Source organism: Mesocricetus auratus, unplaced genomic scaffold (assembly GCF_017639785.1).
Source record: "Mesocricetus auratus isolate SY011 unplaced genomic scaffold, BCM_Maur_2.0 Super-Scaffold_4256, whole genome shotgun sequence".
NCBI classification, from domain to species: domain Eukaryota; kingdom Metazoa; phylum Chordata; class Mammalia; order Rodentia; family Cricetidae; genus Mesocricetus; species Mesocricetus auratus.
The window spans coordinates 77,070,123-77,087,765 of NW_024429182.1; the positions used below are offsets into that span (position 1 = coordinate 77,070,123).

At 43.4% G+C, this 17,643-nt stretch overlaps 1 protein-coding gene across 1 annotated transcript; it reads left to right on the forward strand.

Annotated features, from left to right (window-relative positions):
• Positions 1 to 83: 83 nt before the first annotated feature.
• Ndufab1 (NADH:ubiquinone oxidoreductase subunit AB1) lies at positions 84 to 9,212 on the forward strand. Its single transcript, XM_040755179.1, has 5 exons — positions 84 to 290; positions 5,286 to 5,408; positions 6,758 to 6,845; positions 8,347 to 8,446; positions 9,080 to 9,212. Exons 1-4 carry the CDS (start codon positions 123 to 125, stop codon positions 8,436 to 8,438), a joined length of 471 nt encoding a protein of 156 aa, XP_040611113.1. The 5' UTR covers positions 84 to 122; the 3' UTR covers positions 8,439 to 8,446; positions 9,080 to 9,212.
• The last annotated feature ends 8,431 nt before the right edge of the window (positions 9,213 to 17,643 follow it).

Below are 17,643 nucleotides of genomic sequence, written 5' to 3' on the forward strand. Positions count from 1 at the left end.
CCGCCAGGGACCGCCAGCGCCCGCGGAGCCCTCAAGCGCCGCTCTGTACGTCGCCAGCGTACATTACTAACCCCATCTTCGGCGGGCGGGTGCGGCGCAGTGCATTCTGGGTAGGCGTAGCCATGGCGGCTCGTGTCCTTTCCACCTGTGTTCGTCGTCTGCCCGCGGCCTTCACGTCGCTGCCCCGGCTTCCCCCGCTGGCCTTGGCCCGGCCGCTCAGCACCACTCTCTGCTCTGAAGGAACCCAGAGGAGGCCCGGGTCTCTGCAGCCCGTCTTGGCGCTCACACAGGTGACTCGCGGTGACTTTGCCGGGGTTGCTCAGGGGTCAGGCCCCGGGTTGGGGGAGGGGCTGCAAGCAGCCTCTGGGGTGATTCGGGGTACGCGGCTAGCCCTGCTGCTGGACGGGTTTTATTTGATTTTTGCCGCGAGGCCGAGTGTCTTATGATTAGAGCAGAGAACTTTGACCAAGTCGCGACTGAACAACAAAATTGGGCACCAGCTCTTATCCTAGCGGAGTGACAATGAAGTTTAGATGGGAGAGATCGAGTAGAGCGCCTACTGCGGTCCCAGTCAGCAGTGATGATGGTGTACTGTGGTCACTTTCTTGGGAAGGCTAAAGACAGTACACACGGGGAAAACAACTTGCTAGAGTCTGTCGTAATTTTTCCCTTGTGGCACTTTTTGTGTGCGAGCCTTCTGGAAGTCGGGATAGGAAGTGTGTAGCTTGCATATTTGATAAAACCAGTATGAGGCTGAAACTCGGGAGTCACTTTCAACCCTAGATGCCCAACAGCACAAGATTCTAGCCCTCCTCTCGCTCCCCTTCTGACTTACTCCTCCGGATCAGGCCCTGGAGTGGCGTTTTAAGTTCCTTGTGTGCATCCAAGATTAGGAGCTACTCCAAGTTGAAAAACCCTTTTCAGTCACACCTGCATGCTACAAAGAGAAATAAGAATCTACATCCAGTGTTGAGATTCGCTGACAGTGTAATGGATACACAGAGCATTGTCCCAAAAACTATACCAAAAGCTTGTCATTAGAAAGTGTTAGAAGGGCAGTAAAGTTGATGTGTGTCTGGGTCTAGAGACTAATTTTACACTAGGTTAAAACTGATCTCCCTGTTCTTACAGCATTGCTTCTCAAACATAGGTGTGCATGCAGATGGGTTGTAATAGAAGACTGATTTGGCAGGTCTGCCAAGTGTTTTCGTGGGTTTTCTAGATGTGGTCCTGGGATCATGCTTAGAGCAGGCAGTGCTATCTCTGCTGGGTTTATACTGACCATAGAGGGACTACCTTATGCTTACAAAATGGTTTTGAGGAAGTTCATTCATAGATGCAGAGACAGTTGTTTACAAGGTATTTTAGGCTTGTTAATGAAATATGGACGTTCTCCACAGAAATCGGGAAGCAAACAGTAAGCAAGGTTTGTTGAAGGAATAAGAAACCCTTTCACTGAATCACCCAGCTTCAGTGGTTGAAATAGATTGGCTTGGAAGTTTCTGGCTGGAGCCCTGGAGATGGAGAGAGGGAGTAGAGTAAGGAAGAGATTTGTAGAGGTGTGGGTTTGTTTCAAGTAGCTGCGTTTGAGGTGCCTTGGTTCCTCAGGTTTGAAGTGGGCAAGTGACAGAGGGGAGCAAGATGTGTCCAACAGAAACTTTTGAGTACCGGCCTAGCTGAGTCACTGCAGACAATGGCACCCTTGATGCTGGGAGATGATGGATGTCACACATGTGAGTTTGGGGGAAGAACACCTGTTGACTACAGGGGAGGTGCTTTCCTAGCAGTAGAGATCTGGTAGGAGGAAGCAGTTTAGACCCTCCAAGAGGCCAAGCAGGGGGACCTGGGGCCTGGGGCCAAGCAGGATACCTACCTATCCTGTCTCAGTTTCTATGTAAAAGATGTGTAAAGTGCTTAGAGAGTATCATAGTCTGATTTAGTAAAACAAATCAATCCTGACTTGTAACCTCAGCTCCTTGGTAGGCAGCAACAGAAAGAACATGTTCAAAGCCTGTCTGGGCTGCAGAGTTAAGTTTAAAGCTACCCAGACTAACTTAATTAAGCCCCATTTCAAAAGTAAGGCTGGTGATATAATGGTAGAGCCCCTGCCTAGCAAGTAACAATTTTTAAAACTGAGCAAGGAAAGGAATGAATGGAATATATAGTTTAGGCTATGCCACAGCTGAAGGGACCGCACTGCCAGGTTATTGTAGCACTGCTAGATAACCCTGCATTATACTGTGTAGATGCCAGGCAGTGAGTGGCCAGTGCTTTTACATCAGCTTACTGGTGCCATGCCACAATCTTACGAATGAGGTACTGTTGTTTATTCATATTTAACAGCTAAAGAAACTGAGGTGTATATATGTTATATGACTTGATGGGACAGCTAGGAAGAGGCAGTATTCCAGTGCTAACTAACAGCAGCCGTATGGTTCCTAATCAGATCTTGTTTCTGAGTCTTAACCTCTCAGCTCACTACATCTTACTGCCTTGTAATGATCTCACTGCAGCCATCTATTTTAGGTTGACATGTAGCCTCAAGACAGAGAACTCTTAGTTCAATCTCTTAGCACCTACCTAGCCCTGTAGGAACTTGCCAGTGATGCCTGGTGAGCTACTGACATCTAGTGACCACAGGAGTAACTATGTACATGCAGATTCTCCCAGCCACCATGGCCTGGTGACATGCTCAGCATTATTCTCCATCTCTTCTGTGTTAATTCCACTTCTTACCAGTCCTTCATGTTTTTGTTTGTTGTCTTTGTGACAGGGTCTCATATTATCTCAGGCTGGCCTTGGAACTCAGGTTGGTGAGAATGTGTTACTCTTCCTTAGCCTCCCAAGTACTAGGACTGCAAGCTTGAACCACCATGTCTTACTAAAATCTGCTTGGATCTTTTTTGTTTCCAAGAGTGGACATTAAACTTGAGGCCTCACTCATAGTAGGCAGGCCCTCAACCAATGAACTACAACCTCAGTCCCTTAGTAGTTTCTAATCTCTTATCCATGCCTTCTTGATATGCACACAGGACCTGTGTTAGGTCCTCCTACCTTAGGAGATCGTTCTCTGTCATCCTTATTAACATATTTCTTCTCCCTCTTTCTCTTTATTCCTTTCTGCTTCATTTTATTTGTGACCATTTTAAGTCATTGTGATAAGTAGGTCTGGTGGTATGTCCCTATCAAAGGCCTATGACACACAATATAAAGGATTTAGAAATAAAAAGAGGTACCCTGCCATTCTTAAAAAGTAGTCACAAATCTCTCTAGTTTGCTGCAAATTAAGTTTATCTTCACTGGTTCAGTTTGATTTTGCGTAGATTCTTCAGATACATGCATACATACATTTATTTAGTGTGAGTGCATGAGAAGATCAGGGATAATGAAGTAGTCGTGTTTCTCTTTCCACCATGTGGATTCTAGGCATTAAACTTGGGTTATCAGACTTGGTGGTGCCTTTAGCCTGATTCATATTGCTGTCTCCCCATCCCTTCCGGTGTTGAAGACTGAACCCAAGGTTTCATACATGCTAAGCAAATTGCTCTGCCATTAAGCTGTATTACATCCCTGCCCTTCTTTATTTTGAAACAGGTTCTCACTAAGTTGCCCAGCTTGACCTTGATCTTGACCTTTCTGCCTTACTTCCCAAGTACCTGGTATTAAAAGCCATAACCCTGTTTAGTTTATGAGGTCCATGGTGAGCCAAACAAGTATATATAGGTCCTGTTTTTTCTTGCTCTTGTTATGACTTCATCAGCATTAAATGCTCTGCCAGACATTCAGTGCTCCTCCATACTTGGTAAATGAAATCTTGAAGACAGAGTTTCTGTCTTCAGCCATTGAGGCTCAACTAAACACACAGAGGCTTATATTAATTATAAACTATTTGGCCAATGGCTCAGGCTTCTATTGGCTAGCTTTCTCTTAATTATTAACCCATTTCTATTAAACTATGTATTTTCAAGCCGGGCGTTGGTGGCGCACGCCTTTAATCCCAGCACTTGGGAGGCAGAGGCAGGTGGATCTCTGAGTTCCAGGACAGCCTCCAAAGCCACAGAGAAACCCTATCTCGGAAAAAAAAAAAAACTATGTATTTTCATGAGGCTATGGCTTACCTGTAATGCTCCAACATGTTACTCCTTTGGTGGCTACATGGCATCTGCCTCTAGACTCTCTCCACATCCCTCTTCCAAGCATTCTCCTAGTCTGGTAACCTTATACTTCCTGCCTGGCTACATCCTGCCTGTCCATTGACCAAAACAGCTTTATTCATCAACCAATAAGAGAAACATATTCACAGCATACAAAAGGATATCCTCCATCAAAATATGGTCAAGACTGTAGTACCCAACTGAGTATAAGCAGGCTGAAAACAGAAATGCTTGAGATATTATCATAACAAAGCTCTGAAAGGCTCATAGCATGTCTGGTGACTTACAGGACATACCCACCTGGCAGGGAAGTAGATGGCACTTTGAGGTTTAGGGATGGTAGCTGGCTTCATTTGTTCTGGCCAGTCTCATTACTGCCAAAGTCTAATTAAACCCTTATGTATACCATGACAGCTGTTAGGGTGGGTTATTTTGACTCATATCTGTGTGAGGAATGTAGCAGTGCATTGAAGAGGCCATGACATGCTAAATTTGCCATGAAGGAACTTGGGCATTTCTGTGACCCTTTTATGTTAGTGACAGTCTTACTGAACAAGATGGTAACCAAAGCCTATTTTGAGGACAAGTGACACCCATTTTGATGCTAGAGCTGCTGAGTTGTCCTAGCTCTATGACTCGGTATATTGTACTGGCCACACTGGAGAATGAGATGATGTGGGTTCTGTAAAGCTCAGGAAGCTCTGTGAAAATACCTGTGGTGGCAATTGAGGTGGCTCAGCAGGTTAAACACCTGCCGTCAAACCTCATGACCTACGTTCAATCCCCAGGAGCCATTAGGAGAGAACTGATTCCCACAGCTTGTCCTCTGACCTCCACTCGTGTGCTATGGTACATGTGGATCCTGCGCCCCAGAAAAATGTTAGTTTATTTTTTTTTGCTTGTTTGTTTTTGTTTTGTTTTTATGAGACAGGGTTTCTCTGTATTGTTTTGGAGGCTGTCAGTCCAGCCCAGTCTCGAACTCACAGAGATCTGCCTGCCTCGACCTCCCGAGTTCTGGGATTAAAGGTGTGCGCCACCACCGCCCGACAAAATGTTAGTTTTTTAAAAAGATGCCTGTAGGTATGTGCACATACATAAAGACTTTTAGTCTCTCTCCTGCCTTTGTTCTAGGTGCCTGGAAAGGTCACACACTTGTGCCGCCAGTACAGTGACGCACCCCCTTTGACGTTAGAGGGAATCAAGGACAGAGTGCTGTATGTCTTGAAACTCTACGACAAGATTGACCCGGAAAAGGTAACTGGTTTAGACTTTTTAAAAAATCCTTTCCTTTTAAATGTCATTAATTTCCCTTTGTTTTGTTTTTGTGTGTGCGTTTGTGTATGTACTTACCCACTTGTATATGCATGTCATTACCCCATGAGGAAGTCACGGGACTATTTGCAGCAGCCAGTTCTCTCCCTCCACCATGCCTGTCCCAGAGGTTGAACTTAGGAGGTTTTATTCCTAGCGTGTTTAATCACATCATAAAATTCAAAGGGTCCAAACAGACACTCAAAAGTCTCTCCAGCAGGGCTGGAGAGATGGCTCAGCAATTAAGAGCATTATCTGCTTTTCCTGAGGATCAAGGTTTAATTCCCAAAACCCACATGGCAGTTCACAACTGTCTGTAACTTCACTTCCAGGGTACCTGACACTCTCATACAGACATTCATGCAGGCAAATACACCAATGCACATAAGTAATAAAAAAAAAAAAACTTCTCCCCAGCTTCCAGCCAACCATTCCCCTACTAGGAGATTAGCATTGTCCTTGTATAGACGGGGAAAATAATAGATATGTCAGGCAGTATAGACACATATGTGTAACATACATATTTGTCACAGTACTTTTCTATTGCTGTGATAAAATATGACCAAGGCAACTTACAGAAGGAAGGGTATATTTGGGGTATAGATCCATCATGGCAGAGAGCATGGCAGCAGACAAGCATAGCACTGGAGAAGTAGCTGAGGGCTTACATCTTGAACCACAAACAGGAAGCAGAGAGTACACCAGCAATGGAAAAGGCTTTCAATGTCTCAAAGCCTGCCCTGGGACACACCTCCTCCAACAAAGCTATATGTTCTAATCTTCCCAAATAGCCACTAATTAAGAACCAAATATTGCCGGGCAGTGGTGGCGCACGCCTTTAATCCCAGCACTCGGGAGGCAGAGGCAGGCAGATCTCTGTGAGTTCGAGGCCGGGCTGGACCGATAGCCTCCGAAACAATACAGAGAAACCCTGTCTCGTAAAACAAAAAAAACAAAAAAAAACAAAAAAACAAATATTCACATCCCCAAGACTTATCGGGGACTTCTCATTCAAACCACTACAGTGTTTATGTATATCTCCCATTCTTGAGAAAGCACAAGTGCTTTGGAATGTAGTTCAGGGGAAAACACATCTGTATCCCCTGTCAGGGCCTCATCACAGTCCTCAGTACAAGAAAAGCCTGCAAAAAGACACAGGTGATCCATATACCAAACTGCTTCTGCCTCTTGTTTCTTTGAAAATCTTCTATATGATGATGAAGTACCACTCTGTTGTCTTGGGAAGCAAACATTTCATGGATTAAATTTTATTTGGTATTTCTTTCTTGCAGCTCTCAGTAAATTCTCATTTTATGAAGGACCTGGGATTAGACAGTTTGGACCAAGTGGAGATTATTATGGCCATGGAAGACGAATTTGGTAACATATATACCTTAGCTTTGGATCTGCTTGTTATGAGTTTTTATTTTGTTGTTTTTAAGAAAAGATCTCTCCAGCCCCAGACATTCCAGATGACTCTTAGGTGGTTTAAACTGAAAGAAATGCTTGAGTATGGACCTGATTCAGATATTAGTAGAAACAGTTAACAGCCCAGTCGCCTTACTGCCAGGTGACATGAGTATTAGAAACAGTGCAGGCCTGGCAGAATGTATACTAGAAAAGGCCTGGGAGAGCATGGGCTCAAGGACCAAAGTCTTACTTGTAGAGATGCTGATCATAGCCTTCCTGAGCTATGATGACATCAGCTAGACAGCAGTAGTAAGCTGTGCTGAGGACACACAGCTGAGGTCTGAGTCTCTTGTGATGTTTGCTATGCCTGCTCCAAGTTGTTTTTATTAAGATCTATTTGTTGTACAAATGAGACTTATAAAATTCGTTGGCTCCTTTTTGGTCAGCTGTTTGATTAGGAAGCCAAGGATATATGTGCCACCCAATAGCGCAGACCCTAGTTAAAGCTCCTCATAGATGATGCTAGCAAGTTCTATGTTGTTGCTACCTAGGGCCTACATGTGTGAGCCTGACAAGCAACAGTACCAAGTCTTTTCCTGTACTGTAAAATGAGTGTCACATAGGAAGCCTCAAGATTGGGACTGCTAAGAGATCACATAGAAGGTGCTCAATACAGTATCTGAGCCCATGTAAACACTATTTAAACTATCACATCCCAACTGTGTAACAAGGAACAAAGAAATACACATTGTAGTATGAACGGCCCTGAAGTACAAAATACAAAGCGCCCCGTCACATGCTGCACACTTGCTTCACTGGCATGAAGTATCAAAGCTGCCAAGTATTGGGATAGTTGGGAGTGAATGACATTTGTTCTGTTTTGTTTTAGGAGTAATAAAAATGTTCTAGGGCAGTGGTTCGCAACCTTCCCAATGTGACCCTTTAATGCAGTTCCTCATGTTGTGCCCTTCAACCATAAATTTTGGTGCTACTTCATGACTGTAATTTTGCTACTGTTGTGGATCATAGTATAAATATCTGATATGCAAGCTATCTGATATGTGACCCCAAAGGGAACCCACAGGTTAAGAATGACCGTTCTAGGGGACTTTGATTAATTGGATTCTTGGAAAATTACACAATCGCAATAGTTGTACAACCTATTTCTATTATTTCTTTAAAAAATTAAGCCCAAAATGATATATATATTTTCTAAAACCTACCCAGCTTAAAAATGAAATTTTAAGATTGCTGGAGATGTTTAACACAGCTGTAAGTATTATGAAAGTATCAAATGCAAACCAAGCCTGGTGGCATATACTTGTAATCACAGCTACTTGAAATTTCAAGGTCAGCCTGAGTAACTTAGTGAGGCTCTAACCTAAAATTAAAAGGGGAAGTGGAGTCATATGCTTTCAATTCTAAAGTTTGTTGTTTTCCATATTCACAGTTACTTTTTTTTCCATTTTAGGGTTTGAAATTCCTGATATAGATGCAGAGAAGTTAATGTGTCCACAAGAAATTGTAGATTACATTGCAGATAAGAAGGACATATATGAATAAAGTATCAGGTAAATAACCTGAAATAAAACCACGTTCTCTCATAGGACTAATCTGTCTGTAGTTCAATACAACAAGACTCAGAAAACAAAAGTTGGCAGTGCTTGACAGACTGTCGTTAGAGAACACAAGCCATTTTGGGTTATCTGCCATCCAAAGCCCTAACCCTTGCCTTGCAGTGGTCTGTATCTTCAGAGAGGCTTGAGAGCATCATTCCTGAACAGGACTCAGCCCTCTTTTAAAAGCAGTATTATACAGCCTCACCTGCTCCAAGAAGCAGAGATGGCCCAGGGTTGCTCCCAACTAAGATGACAGGCTTCAGAGACAAAGGTCCAAACTGGCTCTAATGCCCCTTATTGACGGCCATGTAGTGAATCTGGTGGTCTTGAACAAGCTGCTGAGCTATAAATTTGATCCCATGTAAAGTGGCAATGATGACTGACAATATTGGGGCTTTGTGAAGGTCAGATTGGGTCCTAGATGGGCACTGGCCTGGCTATTAAGCCTTATTCGATAGTCGCTATTGTTACAGCTGTTTTAGTGCTTAGAGTATTTAGTTTTAATGTGCTGGGCACCCTAAAGGTGGCATGTAGAGTCAGTGACTACACACCAAAAAGAAACCCAACTTATCTTGTCATTACCAGACCTTTCTTCCTCACGGGGAGGACTCCAAGAACACCCGATGGCATCATGGCTGACTGACAGCGGTTCTGTTGGACTTGTATTTAAATTGTCTGAGTGTTTTACCCTTTAAAAATAAATCTATTATAAAACTAACATCTCTCTCAGTCTTCAATTTTCTTTTCCAAGACAATGTCATTCTGCCTGAACTCATTAGCACAGGCTAGCCTCATAACCATCTTCCTGCCTCAGCCTCCTAAGTACTAAGATTTACAAAGGTTTGAACACACTGCTCCACCTAATTTTAAATTTTTACTGATGTTGTGTAATACTTTTAAAGATGCCACTGATAACCATACATACCAAAATATAGTCTAGGGTACTGTGATGGGCAGCTAGGGTGAATATTAATAATAATAAATAGTGGTGTGTTTCGTACAAAAATGTCACAATAAAACCCATTATCTTGTATGCTGACCAAAAAATAAAAATGAAAACTGTATACCTACCCAGGCATGGTGGTACATTCCCATAACCCTAACATGTAAGAGTTAAAGTCAGCCTAGGTAACATAGCAAGACCCTGTGTTCAAAAGACAAACAAAAGGGCTCTGCAGTGTACCTGAAGCAAGCCTTCCTTTCCCACCCTCCACAGTACATGTACTCAAGGTGAAAGAACACTTGCTTCACTTGTTTCTCTCTCCTTACTGATGAATTAGACGTTATAAGCTGACTGTATGTGGGACGAGTTTCTCCCTAAAAACCTCTTTCCAAATTACCTGAATTGAAGTTTGGGGGGAGGGTCAGCTTGGCTCTAAACACTTCTCTCAGTCACACATCCATTATCAGTTCTGCCCTGACCTCATGGGACATGCTCTCCATGCAGCCAAGGCTGACCCACAGTCCTACCTCAGTCTTCTGAGATAGGTATGTGCCTCCACAGCAGCTACCCTTTTATTCTCATCACTGGTTCTTGGGTTGAGAATCATGCCATAATTGCTTTTTTTTTTACTGCAGTTTGTTTCTAGAAGGGAATGGTAGCAAGAGCTTGAAGAAGGCACTATCAGCAAGGGCGAGGGACTGAGGTGAGCGGTCCTCAGCCAGCTTCTGAGAAGCTTCTGGGTGGGAAGAGGTAGTGAAAGGGGAAGAACCAACTCTGTATCTGAGCCTACCTCAACACCCACTTCTGAAGTGCCCAGTCCCCTTGTCTCCCTAGTATTATTCTAGATATGTTGGTCACACATACTCCTTTCTTTTTAGCAACAGAAACCATTTATTGTTAGTATGTTTGGGGGGTTTCTTCCCTGTGGTGTTCAAGGGTTCACATGTTAGACACGTTCTCTGCCACTATGCTACATCCTCAGCTACCCTTACCTCTTTGTTATTTCTAGCATTTCTTGTTTTTCTCCCTTCAAACCTTCCCATATACCCCTCCCTACTATCCTTCAAACTCATGGTCTCTTCTTTGTGTGTATTTGTAAATATATAAATTATGTATGTATTCGGTACGGAACAACCAATTAGTGTGCTCTTTTCTGGGGAAGACCACTTCAACTACTTCCAGTTTTCTCAGTTGCCTATAGTTCTTCATGTAGGGTTGATGTCTTGTGGGCTTTTCTCTGTTCACTTTGGCATGTCCTTTGGTGTCATCTTTGTTCAACTCATGTTTGAGCAGTCATGATGGTGAGCCTTTATGGGTAAACATTTTAAGAAAATTCCATGTTAAAAAAACTGCCATTGTGGAGCATTAAGGAGCCCAGTTTTTACAGGTGCCATTATTCCATGAGGCTTGTGTACTTATTTCACACAGGCTTCATGTGACTGCTCTGACTAGAACTTAACTCTAGATATTTTGATACTATTCTTCCAAGTTGTTCTAGCTAATACTTTAAATCCTAGGATAGCTGAAGATTTAACCAAAGAATGCATCTGCATTGTTTTTGCCAAAGATCACTAAGTTTAGAAGTTGCCCCATAAGGCAACTTCTCACTGACATCTCACCACACACCTGGCCTATTCACATTACTTTGGATGTAGCTAAAGGTCTCTGGCTCACACTTTCAGGATCTTTTTGCTTACCTTTCTGCTCTAAGGACTCGTCAGCATGGTTTCAGTAAGGATTCTGTGTTCTGATAGGTAGGCAGCAAACAGATCACACACAGCATTCCAAATTGTATACAAATCAGAGGACGGAAGCCATGCAGTTTGTACATGTTCATGGCACACTTGCAGTTTGGTGTGCATCTTCACATGTGTGTTGTATCAAAGACCAAGGTTGATGATAGGTGTCTTCCTACCTTACATAATGAAGCTTGCTGTGTCAGCTCAGCTAGCTGGCAGGGTTGCTTGGTAATTTCCTGTCTTTTGTGTCCTGGTGACTCATGAGCCCTTGTGGCTGGGGGGTGAAGCTCAGTGGTAGAACACTGCCCAGAATGCAGAAGACTCTGCTGGCTTCTATGCCCAGCATTGCAAAAATAAGACCTGGAACCTGCCAGAACCTCTAGCTCAGTCACTTCATTCTCATCACTGAGCCCACCAGGAGGTTCAGGGAAACCTTTAAAGTTAGTATGACAGTATCTCTCTCTCTTTTTTTTTTTTTTTTTTTGTTTTTCCAGGGTTTCTCTGTGGCTTTGGAAGCTGCCCTGGAACTAGCTCTTGTAGACCAGGCTGGCCTCGAACTCACAGAGATCCGCCTGCCTCTGCCTCCCAAGTGCTGGGATCAAAGGCGTGCGCCACCAACGCCCGGCTGACAGTATCTCTAATAACAGAAGCTAACCTGTGCTGATGTACCAACGAAATGTCACCCTTTAGGTGTTTTGTTAAAATTCTGTAAGCAGACTGGTGATGAATGAGTGAGTCTAGAAGGTGGGTGGCACTGTCAAACCTGAGCTAACTGTCACGGGAAAAGGCAAGAGAGATGGTAACTTTGGGAAACATGGAGCTGAAAAGCACTAAGAAGACATCTAGGAATAACCAGACTGTAGGTGATGTTAGATTTCGTAGTTACAACAGTTAGAATAAACTTATTACCTGGAAATACAAAATATTTAGGAATGAAGCATGTCAGCTGACTTTGAAATGATTCAGGAAAACAAAAATCAAAATACTGACTAGTGATTAGCTAGGGTGAGCCCTTGTTTGCAGTACTATTCTTTCAACTGTCAAATTTGTCAAAAGTTGTGAGAACCTTTTAATAGAAATTTGAAAAGGAATATACTGAGTACTTGTAATTGGATGTCCAGGTCAACCTAAAACAGAAACTCAAAAGTTGAGCTGGGCATTGGTGGCTCATGCCTTTAATCCCAGCACTTGGGAGGCAGGGGCAGGCAGATCTCTGTGAGTTCTAGGCCAGCCTGGTCTACAGAGCGAGTTCCAGGACAGCCTCTAAAACAATACAGAGAAACCCTGTCTAAAAAAACAAACAAAAAGTTAACAAACGCTAGGTGGGGTTGGCTGAATAGAAGCAAATATGTAGGATATGGGAAAAGTGTATTAAGTGAAAATAAACACATGTGTTTGTAATTCCAGCAATTGGGAGGAGGAGTGAAAGGACTGGGAGTTCAATATTACTCTTGGCTATAGAGCATCCTGTCTCAAAACAATGAAGTGAAAATAAGCAACACGATCCCACTAATCTAAATCATACTACAATGAAAAACTAAAAGGTATTAAAGTGTGAATAATGGTCATTATCAAGACACTTTAGAAATGTGTAGGTTAACAAGTTTTTTTTTGTTTGTTTTTTTGGTTTTTTTTTTTTTTGGTTTTTCGAGACAGGGTTTCTCTGTGGCTTTGGAGGCTGTCCTGGAACTCGCTTGGTAGTCCAGGCTGGTCTCGAACTCACAGAGATCCGCCTGCCTCTGCCTCCCGAGTGCTGGGATTAAAGGCGGTTAACAAGTTTCTAAGTGTTACTAATAAATGAAGAATGAAAGTAATATAAAGAGTGAAAGTTGACAGTAAATAGTCCAGCCAAGGCTCAGGAGCTGAAAGGTTTTTTGGGCTGTGTAGTAGCCGTAAAGTCAGCACACAAAACATCAGGAGTGGTAGTGGTAGTGAGTGCAAATCCATGTGATTGCTCCATGTGGCACATCTCAGCTACCTAAGAAGTTCAGAGCCAACCAGTGCCACACGAGACTGTCTCAAAAATGAAGTGCAGTAATAAAAATATGTGAGGCCAGGCGGTGGTGGCGCATGCCTTTAATCCCAGCACTCCAGAGGCAGAGGCAGGCGGATCTCTGTGAGTTCGAGGCTGGGCTGGACCGACAGCCTCCAAAACAATACAGAGAAACCCTGTCTCGTAAAACCAAAAAAATAAAAATAGATGAGGGACTAGCCTCTGGTTTACAAAACCTGTAGTGTATGGTCTACTACTAGATGGACTCCTGCAGCTAAAGAAGTGGCCAACGTTAGTCCACCAAAGGACCTTAATTGTCTGACTAAGGACTTGTTGGCCACTATGGGATTTTCTGCAGGGCAGAGGCACCCAGGGTGTACTGAAGAGGATGAACCTAATGGTTACTACAAGAACTCATAAGGAAAAGAAAAAATTTTGGAGACTGGGATAAAGTAATGAATGGAGAAGGTTCCTGGAAGAACTTCATTTCAGTTGTTCACACAGGTGAGCTGCTATTGAAACCAGAAATAAAATGAGGGTCAGATTTTAAAGGGTGTCATAATTTCCATTTGGGACATGGTGAGTTTGAGGGGTGTGTGGAATATCCCAGCAGGCAACAAATAAACAAGATGAGCAAAAGTGTTAAGAAAAATGCCACGTAGGAGCCAGCGTTCACAATCCAGGGCCTGTGAGGTGCCTCCTCACTCTACCAAGTGGGTTAAGGCTGACTTTGTGTTCCTGGAATGGGTCCTCATATGCTGAAGTCTGAATTCTGTTCCTTCAGCAATAGATCAGCTGGAGTTGAGTAGAGAGGGAAATGGACACACATCTATCACTTGAAATTTCCTTATCAAGCGCAGCATATATGACTTTGAGTTTTTAAAATGATAATAAAGCCAAATGAGCAAATCTCAGACTTTTATTAAATCCAATGAATAAATGCCAAGGTCAAAGTTTAAGCAAGCAATTCCCAACATGTTATCTGTGAAATCAGGGAGGGGACAATGAAGCAAAATAGGCAAGAACCACTTTCCTTAAATCCTAGTCAGGTGAATGAGTGCAGACTTCACATTGGGCAAACCTGGGCTCTGAATCAGCTGGTTACAGTCAGGCATGTGATTGTTCTCTGGGCCTACGTCCTTTAATGGCTGAAATGAGGGTACCAGGAGAGAATGTGACAGACCAACGAGTGCTGACACGACAGAACCTGAATGCAGAGTTTAGACTAAGTAAGTCCTGTGAGAGGACCCCCAGGAGCTCCTCTCCCTGGCTGGCATGCTTCCCTTGAAGGTTGGAGCACTAGAAAAGGTGTATTCAAGCATCATTTGTCAAAACCCTGTGAGATGACCTGTCAAAGTGCTGTTATCTCTATATAGAGAGTATCTGCTGAACAGAGTCTTACAATGAACAGGGCATCTTAGACACCGAAGTGACACCGGGCGTTGGTGGCGCACACCTTAACCCAGCACTTGGGAGGCAGAGGCAGGCGGATCTCTTGAGTTCAAGGCCAGCCTGGTCTACAGAGCGAGTTCCAGGACAGCCTCCAAAACAATACAGAGAAACCCTGTCTCAAAAAAACAACAACAACAACAAAAAGAAACTGAAGTGACAATGTCTGGTTAAGGGCAAGAGTAACAAAAAATAATGCATCAACTGATACTCTTGACAGAACTCTGGGGATAAAAACACCCTCCTGTGGGGTTGCCAGAGAACAGGTTCCAGCTCCACAGAGAACGGCAGAACTAGGCATTATATAGTCAGATGCCTGACAACTTACTGGAGTATTTGTGTTGGACTGGGTCTGACAATCTGGGTTTCTGTTATTAGTAAAAAGAGCCCAGGTCCTTTGCCTAACTCATATGAACAGAGTTTGACATCAAGAATTACATCAGGCCAGGCAGGCAGATCTCTGTGAGTTTAAGGGCAATCTTGTCTACAAAGAGTTCCAGGACAGGCTCCAAAAACTACACAGAGAAACCCCGTTTTGAAAAACCAAAAACAAACAAAAACCCTACATTTGGTGTATTTCAGGATATTTGTTCACATGATACTCTGAAACTTCCAATAAAATTTAACCTTGAGCCGGGCGTTGGTGGCGCACGCCTTTAATCCCAGCACTCGGGAGGCAGAGGCAGGCGGATCTCTGAGTTCGAGACCAGCCTGGACTACCAAGCGAGTTCCAGGACAGCCTCCAAAAGCCACAGAGAAACCCTGTCTTGAAAAAAACAAAAAACAAAAAAACAAAATTTAACCTTGAATCTGGGGGAGGAGTTAGCAACTAGCTGACGAGAAATATTCATAGAGGTTTTGGAGGACCCAGGACACTTATAGAGAGAAACAGGAAGTTTTGTCCGTTTTAGGTTGGAAGCGTGGAGAGATAGAGCCGGCTATTGTTACTCCATTGCTCTTTGAATCATCTATCAGGTTTTTACCCCAATATCTGACTCCCAAGTTGTAGTTAGTAGAACAATATAAGTAAAGGCTTCATCAGTCCTCAGTAATGAATCAGTGGAGTCTAAACTCTTAGATTTAGATGTGAAAGTACAGCAATAGTGTACTTTGGCCCTGAGGGGGTAGGAGGGGAGTCTCCTGGTAAGCCTACCTAGGACCAGAGGATCCATGGAAACCCATAACATGAAGTAGAACAGGACTCAGAACTAAGCAGGACAAGGCATGGTGGCACACACCTATAATCTTAGCACTTGAGAGAGAGGTAGAAGTAGAATTAAGGAGCAAGGCTACTACCCCTCAGTTTCATAGTGAGTTCAAGGTCAGCCTGATCCATATAACAAATTCTAGGCCAGTCAGAGCTGAAGAATAAGGCCTAGTCTTGGGGGAGGGGGTACACGAATATTAATAGGAAAAAAATTTACAAATTAAGTATTCTTGATATAGTTTCAGATGAACTAGTAGCATTCATACTTCTTAGTCTTAGATATGTTCATGTAACCATATGCAAGTGTCTTGATTTGCATGTCTGTTAGCAGCAAAGTAAAGTGGTCTGATTAGAGACCACTTGTGGACAATACCATAGCTACTGGTTAACCAAGTGAAAGGTATGAGAATGTTAAACAGATTAGGATTATTTAACTTTCTGTAAATTTGAAAACTTTCCAAGCAAAAAAGGGAGGGGCTGAAAGATGGCTCAGCAGGTAAAGGCTTTTCCTGCACACACCTGGTAATCCAGTCAATGTGGAAGGAGAAAACCAAGTCCACGAACTTGTCCTCTGACCTCCTCACACGAGAAACTTGGCAAATGTGCCCATATATGTGCAATTAAAAAAAAAAGTTTTAAGGGCAGAAAAACAGCAAGGGATTTAGATAAGGGCAAAAGGCATAAAAATGAGAAATTTAAAAATTAGTTGAAAGATGGGGTGAGCAAGGAAAAGTTGGAGAAAAAGCAAAGTTAACAACCGCTTTCCAGGGCTGGAGAGATGGCCCAGCAGTTAAGAACACTGGTTGCTCCTCCAGAGGACCTGGGTTCAGTTCCTAGCGCCCACATGGCAGCTCAGAACTAACTGTCTGTAACTCCAGTTCCAGAGGATCCAACACCTTCACAGACACACATGTAAGCAAAACACCAATGCTTATGAAATAAAAATAATTAAAAAGAAAAAAAACAACAACAACCGCTTTCCACAGTAGAGATCCTATAAGCAGACAGTCCTCAGAGCTAGAGACAGGGTCTCTTCCCACTCTTACTTGAGCCAAAGCCAGCTGAGAAGTAGGCATGAGACGCTTCCTGCCATGAGACCTCTGCCACACAACTGCCAACGCTGCTTCTCTACCCCTCTGATTACCCTAGCCATGTCTCCTTGACATAGTTGACCAGGCCCATTTATTTTCAAGCTGTTAGTTTTGCTTTTATATGTTTAAGAATCTAGTGGTGGAGCCGGGCGTTGGTGGCGCACGCCTTTAATCCCAGCACTCGGGAGGCAGAGGCAGGCGGATCTCTGTGAGTTCAAGGCCAGCCTGGTCTACCAATCGAGTTCCAGGACCATCTCCAAAACAATACAGAGAAACCCTGTCTCAAAAAAAAAAAGAATCTAGTGGTGGGCTGGCAAGATGGCTCTGTGGCTTTCCCTGTTGCCAAGCCTTTCCATGCCAGAACCTGTTTGATAGAAAAGAACCGACTTCAAAAAGCAGCCCTCTGGGGCTGGAGAGATGGCTCAGTGGATAAGAGCACTAACTGTTCTTCCAGAGGTTCTGAGTTCAATTCCCGGCAACCACATGGTGGCTCACAACCACCTTGAATGAAATCTGGTGCCCTCTGCTGGCATGCAGGCAGAAGACTGTATATACAATAAATAAATAAATTGTTCAAAAAAATAAAAAGCAGTCCTCTGATCTCCACACACATCATGACATGAGTGTGCACACATGTGATATGTGTACACACACAAAACTGTAATAAAAATTTTCATAAAAATCTAAGCCTGTGGAGCTGGACATCTGTCGTCCTTTCCAGAGGGTA

What these genes read in the sequence shown, in the direction of transcription:
- Ndufab1 (XM_040755179.1), top strand. Translation starts at nt 123, where the DNA reads ATGGCGGCTCGTGTCCTTTCCACCTGTGTTCGTCGTCTGCCCGCGGCC. An exon ending in CCGTCTTGGCGCTCACACAG is followed by an intron (nt 291 to 5,285) that starts GTGACTCGCGGT and finishes CCTTTGTTCTAG; the next exon opens with GTGCCTGGAAAGGTCACACA. An exon ending in ACAAGATTGACCCGGAAAAG is followed by an intron (nt 5,409 to 6,757) that starts GTAACTGGTTTA and finishes TCTTTCTTGCAG; the next exon opens with CTCTCAGTAAATTCTCATTT.